Source organism: Mytilus trossulus, chromosome 7 (genome assembly GCF_036588685.1).
Source record: "Mytilus trossulus isolate FHL-02 chromosome 7, PNRI_Mtr1.1.1.hap1, whole genome shotgun sequence".
In the NCBI taxonomy this organism is placed as follows: domain Eukaryota; kingdom Metazoa; phylum Mollusca; class Bivalvia; order Mytilida; family Mytilidae; genus Mytilus; species Mytilus trossulus.
The window spans coordinates 52870299-52878363 of NC_086379.1; the positions used below are offsets into that span (position 1 = coordinate 52870299).

The 8065-nt window shown below is 31.9% G+C and overlaps 1 protein-coding gene across 1 annotated transcript; it reads left to right on the forward strand.

Annotated features, from left to right (window-relative positions):
• Positions 1–25: 25 nt before the first annotated feature.
• LOC134725284 (short-chain dehydrogenase/reductase family 9C member 7-like) lies at positions 26–6089 on the forward strand. Its single transcript, XM_063588969.1, has 7 exons — positions 26–51; positions 962–1227; positions 2352–2549; positions 3168–3320; positions 4222–4415; positions 4858–5094; positions 5756–6089. The coding sequence occupies exons 2-7, from the start codon at positions 987–989 to the stop codon at positions 5858–5860; spliced, it is 1128 nt and encodes a 375-aa protein (XP_063445039.1). The 5' UTR covers positions 26–51; positions 962–986; the 3' UTR covers positions 5861–6089.
• Positions 6090–8065: the final 1976 nt, after the last annotated feature.

The window sequence follows — 8065 nt, forward strand, 5'->3', positions numbered from 1 at the left end:
CCGGCTACTTTCACTTTGTACTTTGTATGGTTCGATATTGAGGACGATAGGGTGATTATTTTGTAAAATGTAATGTATTTACACTGTCAAATACACATGTTCATATCATGAAATATGTAATATTCAAGTTTCTTATATTTATAAAATCATTATATTTTGAGACGTCCTAAATAACATGATAATTTGGAATGCAAACATTTTTTAAAAAGTGCATTGTTAGATCAAGGATTTGTATATATCCTTGATTAGATCATCATAACAAATATTGACAAAGATGGCTGTGGCTGTACCTACAAAATTACTCTGTGCTGCACAGTGCAGTTGGAAAATCTTAAGCTTTCACTAGTTTGTAGCGGGGTTGCTTCCCCTTAGTACATGTTCAAAATGTAGAACATATATAGCCAGTCTTAATCAACTGAGCTAGGGAATAGATTCTTTGGCTCAGTGGGTTAACACACTGACTGTAAGGCAGACGACCGGGGTTCAAATCCTGATGGTGACGATATGAAATTGTAGAGTAAATACGTGCTCTCCGGTTACATTTGGCGCCCGACTGAAAAAAATCCACGATGGTTATCTGGAGTATAGCCAGGGTTTGTGTTGTTAAGAGCCATATATGAAGATATGATGACTCTTGTGGTGGGGGAATAGTGTAGCGGGGTTGCTTCCCCTTAGTACAGGTAGAACATATAAAGCCATGGAGTCTTATTCAATTGAGCTAGGGAATCGAATCTTTGGCTCAGTGGGTTAACACACTGACTGTCACGCAGACTGTACATGCTCTCCTGTTACAAGTTATTTAAAAATTGAAATACTTTTTTGACTTTTGTGTGTTACTTGTTGTTCTGTTGGTTTAAAAAGCTCTTCAGAGCTTATGTTTATACTTTTAATGCTTATACATTTACATGATAATAAAAACTAATTCTGAGATATGTCAAATATTTAAATCGTTTCTTTTCAGAGAGCAGTTACTGCAAACTATCAGAATGGACAGCATAAGAAGTTATCTAGGAATGGGAATCAAGAAGTTCATAGGATTCCAAGCATTTGAACTGACTTATCTTGGAGTGTTGGCAGTGCTTCCATTCATTGTAGTCCAACCATTCATTGCCAAAACTATACTGTTCACAGCTATTGTCATTATACTAAATGTAGTTTATCAGAAGCTTACCTTCAGACGAATAAACACAGAGGAGAAATATGTCTTCATAACTGGTTGTGATACAGGTAATAATGTTATTGGAAAACAAAGGATATGTGGTATCAATACATGATCAGCAAAAAAAAAAAAAAAAAAAGAAGGGAAAAGTGTATTTATTACTGTTCTTCAACTCAAAGTCACAGTGAGTTCTTCAATGTGGGGCAAAAAACTCTCATCTCACTGCAAACTTAGCAATGTTTTGAGCAGAATAAAAAAGAAGCTAGCTACAAAACCAGGTTTGATCAACCATTTCCTACAAAAGACAAGTAAGGTGACAAACCTTTATTTCTTTTAATGAAATGAAATTAAGATCACTTTGTAAGGTAACATTTATTTTTTACAGAGTTGACAATGCTTGTTAATATGGTTAAAAAATGTTAAAAAAAATATGCAAGGATTTAAAAAAATGTGGGTAAATAAAAACACATGTAATGCCATTATAAAGAAGTTTATGATCTTTTTAATTTGAAGTAAACCATGAGATAGATTTTGACCATATTTAATGAGAACCATTTTTTGATAATGATCAATGGTTTTAACATTGTGCACAATCAACATGTCAACTAAAACTGAAAAGAAATACAATTGAAACCAAACTTTCGATTTTTTTTTTTTTTTAACAAAATCTGTGTTTTTTGTGTGCGGCATTGTTCATGAAATTGGAGCCGAAATTAATGAATATGAATAAAACTGCCATTATTTGTGTTTTATTTACATTTTTAATAATAATTTTTGTAATAAATGAAGAACAAACCTTTTAAAATACTTTCAAAAGGTTGAAAAAAATCCAGGTTTTTAACAGCAGGTATGTATTTATGCATACCCGTAATGTACCAACTTCGGTGGCCGTTACCATGGAAACGAGTCTGGTGACATACTATTTTTAACTCAAATTTTTATAGAGGCCATTGCATAGTATATGTATGCAAGTTTTAAAAAAAAATCAATGGGGAAAAAATTGCTATATCTGTAGGGTGCCACCTTAAAGGATACTTACTGTATGTATTTGTCCTCTTCATGTTAGTAAAATAAGGCTAACTCAAAAGTGATGTCATAAAGTTAACCAAAACTTTCAGTATTTGGTTGTTAAGCATTGAGAAATGTGAATTTAACTTGTTTTTTTTGTAAACATTGTACTATACTTTTTAAGGATTTGGAAATGCAGTGGCTCGTCGTTTATCAGGAGAAGGACTGTCTGTGTTTGCTGGCTGTTATAATCCAGATGGAAAAGGAGCCAGTCAACTTAGATCAGAGTACAGTAGTATACAGATTATAAAACTAGATATAACAGATGATAATTCTGTTGACCAGGCTTTTGCAGAGATAGAGAAAAAGGTCAAAGATAAAGGTATATACATATCACAAATTAATATCAGCATCATAGGCAGAAGCAGAAAGACAAAATGCCACAAAAAATGTGAACAAAATTTCAATGCTGAAGAAAATGTTAGAACTGTTTTGGTCTGTCAAACTTTAATAACATGTTGCAAATTGATGTTCATTCCTTAAAATTTTATATGAAATGATGATTAATATTCATTCAGTCTTTTAAGCCATAAGCAATAATTAATAGACAGTTCCTGATTTAAAAAATGCATAAATAATAGAAAATGAAAATGATGGGTGGGAAATGTTGTGTTTTGTTAAATTCCTGTAAGTGAATTAATTTTTCTTTAATAAATTACTTTACGTTTGTATTTGTGATTAAATGAGGTAATTTTTTTTACTAATTTATGACACCTATTGGCTATATCCCTGTTGTATAATATTTTCTTGTTACTAATGAAACTAATACTTTAATTTTTTCTTAGATGTCATTGTAAATTTGCATATTGAACTATAAACTTTCAACCATAAATTTTTACTACGAGATTGTATATATATTTTTGAACTTTTTGTTGTATGTTATAGTGCAATCTTTTGTATTAAAACAGATTGATGTTTTGTGGATTCTTTGTTTTAACAGGGTTATGGGCCTTGATAAACAATGCTGCAGTCTATGGTGTTGGAGATATTGAATTCTCTCCCCTGGATGAATATAGACGCCTTGCAGAAGTCAATTTATTTGGTCTAGTCAGAGTTACAAAGAAATTTATTCCATTGGTTAGAAAATCAAAAGGTAATTTATAACAATGATGAGGTTTTCTTTATATGAGGGTATAAATACACACAATGAGACATCAACTTAAGATAGCAACCTAATAGACCACTTTCGAGTTCATCCGTCACCGGCAAAAACTCGTCAATTATACACGCCTTTTTGACGTCATTTACCAGATAGAGGGGCTCGCCTGTATCCCTGCACTATTTACGTTCATCAAGCGTCTTAGTGATCGTCTTTGTGCAGGATAAACTAGAAATAATGGTTGCTCTGTAGGTACTTACTGACATTTCCCTAATGACAGCAGTGTTGATTGTCAATTTTGAGAATTCAATTTGCCGAATAATTCGTACAATATAGAATTATAGTTTTCCAACCAATCGCTCAGCATTGGAAGGAAGTGACAACGCCCCTAAACGCACAAATGACGATGATAAAGGCGCATATAATTGACGAGTTTTTTCCGGTGACGGATGAACTCGAAAGTGGTCTATTAAATTCGATCAGTATAGAATGACAGGTCAGATTTCATATCTAATATTTATATACAACAGAAATAAGAAAAATCTTCTGACTCACTGATATATATGCAAGAAATAAGAAAGTACATACCCATTGGGTGATTCTAACCTAATGTCATGGATACTCGTAGCACTACTTGGTCAATAAAAAAAACTAATGATACCAAATTATTCCAAAGGAGAATTTGAATATAATACCTTTTCAACCTCATTGTGTTCTTTAGTTTAAAAAAAGGCAAAATGATACTTGCTTTCACAAAAGAAATACCATACAAAAGGACTGGTCTAAATTGAAATGAGGTACAGGTATATAAGCTTGTCTATAGAGACTCATGAAATTAAGTATAAAATGGATATATAAATTATTTATACATTTATGCATATGCATGTTTTTAAAGGTAGAATAGTAAACATAACCAGTAATAAAGGAAGAATAGGTATACCCAGTAATGCAGCATTCTGTATGACCAAATATGGACAAGAAGGATTTACAGATGCACTCAGAATAGAAATGAAGAAATTTGGTGTAAAAGTAATAACTATAGAACCTGGTAATTTTACTGGGTCCACTGCCATGCTTAATAAGAATAAGGTTTGTAGTTAGGATTGTACATTCATCTACAAAGGCAAACTTTGTTATAAAATCTACAAGAAAAATTTTGTGTGAAATGCTAAATAACATTTTTAACCAAGATTTCACAGAAAACTTTACATTTTAAAGTTAAAATTTTTGGATAATATGATTTACCATGAAGTTGTTGTTACATCAACTTAAAACTTAGGACACATGTGTATTATGAAAAGAATTTATAGAGTTGTATGTCAAAATTACTGTTATGACCCTGATTTCACAGTTAACTACTGCTGACATGTCATAGTGCAAGCTAAGCATCATAATCTTGTTTTACTTTACTTTAAGTAAAGCAAATTTCTTGCAAGTAGTCTCAATATTGCCTGAAATAATGTTTTAACAGTAGTTTAAATTAAGGTTCATTAAGATTTTTGAAATAGTTTGAAAAATAATAATCTTACAGTTACCAACATACGAGACTGAGTTAGAAAAGATGTGGGAGAGTAGTCCACAAGAGGTAAAACAGACGTATGGTAAAAGTTATGTTGGTGGAATGATCAAATCCATAGCAGACTATTCATCCAAGTCCTGTAACTCTATAGCACCAGTTGTCGATACTATAGAAATGTCGGTTATATCTCAAAACCCAAAACAGCGATACCTTGTGGATGGAAGTAGTAGCCTGGTAGATCAAGACAATGTAAGTCAGATATATAAAAAAGAAGATATGGTATGATTGCCAATGAGGCAACTCACCACAAGAGACTAAATAAAACAGAAATAAACAGCTATAGGTCACCTTACAGCCTTCAACAATGAGAAAATCCCATAAGTTCATTTATCAAAAATATAAGTTTAAAGCTCAAGACAACATACAATAAAATCAATGCCAGTTTATTTGCAAAAGAAATTGAATACATATAGCAGCACTAAGTTAATAGGAATCCGCAATGTTCATCTGTTCATATGTGATGCCACAAACCTTAATAGATATTGTATAATGATTAGAATTTTTTCTTTTTAAAGTTTGTGTTTTCGGGTTAGTATGAGATAAAATGATCATAATAAGATTTTGATATTAGAACAGTAAAGAATTTAGATATGATAGATTTAAGAAGATGTGGTATGAGAGTCAATGAGACTCTCCATCCAAGTCACAATTTATAAAAGTAAAACCATTATAGGTCAAGGTACGGTCTTCACAAGCACAGTTTTAGTACATTGAAAAATGTAAACAGCCGTTGAATGTTTGACATTGGTTTTTTTATAAACAAAAATGATTGCCATGATTTTTTTGTTAAGGTGTGTTAATGTATTTTTTATGACTTTCTAATAATCTATTTTTGTAAATAAACTTTCAGCTTTTGATTCGACTTGGAAATGTTTTACCAGAACGTGTCATAGATTTCATGGTGGATAGAGCCTACAGTTCTGATAAGCTTCTTCCAAAGGAGAAATCTGCCTAGTAACAGTCATTAGTTCAAAGGACAATATGTCTCATTAGAGAAATGCCATGGATTTTTTTTTACTTGCCATAATGATAAAAACCAATTTGCCACTAAGATCAAACTTGTCAATAGTCATATTTTAAAAAAAATCAATAATTATATTTTAAATTTTTTCTTAATTTGTGTTTCATAGTGATTTGTACATTTTGTAATTGTATTTATTTATTAAATGTTTTCTACTACTGTCTGAATGTCTTCTTCTTGTTATAGTTTTTAAAGTTTTCTACAATTTTGTGAAGGTTTGGACAAATAAACTTGTAAACTTTTAAAATTGAAAACACTTTACTATGATTCCATACACTGTGTAAGATGACAGTACAGTACATCTCGTTTATCTTTAGTTTCAATGTATTCACCTACACAAATAGCAGACACAAAAACTAAAGGTTTGGACATTCTCCAATCACAATTGGGAGAGATATCCGGTGCTATGAAATGGAAACTTATATTGCTTTTGAAAGTTATTCCCTCCATATTTGCTAGTTATGAATTTCAGAAAGTTAGTGAAGGTTAACGCAGTAAAAGAACACTTGCCTTTTTTAGGGCCCTTTATATCTTGCTGTTTGGTGTGAGTCATGGATTTTTGTTGAAGGCTGTACTTGATCTATAATGGTTTACTTTTACAAATTGTTAATTGGATGGAGAGTTGTCTCAACGGCACTCTTACCGCATCTATATGTCTGTTACTTATAACTACACACATTGCTGATGGCTATGAATTAAATAATGATGATTATGTACAAGAAAATTCTGTAATGAAATCTTTGCTGAGCAGTTTTTGACAGTGCTGGTGTTCTTTCTAAGTTGTCTCTGTCGTGGACACAAGCTTGAGATAGGCAAAATAACTGCCATATGTCTATGGATTTTGGAAAATTAAGTCTGTGCAGACTATTCATTCCAAGTATTTCTTTATTTGAAAACTAAACTAAATTCTGCACAATTTTTAGAAATGACAATACATTTTACAAAGTAATATAAGAAAAGAATGGTGATATTACCCCTATAAACAGTGTGCAATTGATGTTATTTGAGTTGAGAGTTATTTCTTTTTGCAATAAACATGCAAAAATTCATTCATATAAAAAAAACTAATTTCAACTTGTTTTTACATTTAAAAAAAATAAAATTTGGTGAACGTTCTACCCTTTGTTTATTTCATCACTTAGATCTAGTAAGAATTGTGTGTACTTAATATTGAGATTTGGTTAGACAATCAATAAGCTATCAAGTATGCCCTCAAATAAAATTGAGAATGGAAATGGGGAATGTGTCAAAGAGACAACAACCCGACTGTAGAAAAAAAAACACCCAAAAAACAACAGCAGAAGGTCATCAACAGGTCTTCAATGTAGCAAGAATTCCCACACCCGTAGGCGTCCTTCAGCTGGCCCCATAACAAATATATACTAGTTCAGTGATAATGAACGCCATACTAATTTCCAAATTGTACACAAGAAACTAAAATTAAAATAATACAAGACTAAAAAAGGCCAGAGGCTCCTGACTTGGGACAGGCGCAAAAATGCGGCGGGGTTAAACATGTTTGTGAGATCTCAACCCTTCCCCTATACCTCTAGCCAATGTAAACTCAAAACATGGCAACCAAGGGAAATTACATCACTTTTATCCAATGATATAAACTATGACAGGAAGATAAAACATTGTCCTAAGTCAGGAGCCTCTGGCCTTTGTTCGTCTTGTATGTTTTTAAATTTTAGTTCATTTATATGTTTTGGAGTTAAGTATGACATCAATTTTCACTTTACACTATTTTGTTTAGGGCTAGCATAAGCACATGAGCTGCAGGATTTTCTTGGTGTTGAAGACTCATTGGTGGCCTTAAGACTGTTTTCTGCTCTTTGGTGAGGTTGTTGTCTCTTTGACACATACCCCATTTCCATTCTCAGTTTTATTGTTCACATATGAAATTATAAAACTCATACCAAGTGAAAGATCACATAATTTATAAAGTTGAATGGTAAACAATTTTGGCATACCAAAAGATGTGGTTTCTCAGCCAGTTCATGAAATCTTTAAACTAAATCTGTTGGATGTCCACTGATTGCTACTTTAGATTGAGAGAAAATTATTTATTTATTAGTTGTAATGCTTTGAACTAGGTTTAAATATGAGTTCTCTTATTTTGTTGGTTGTTGTCTATCT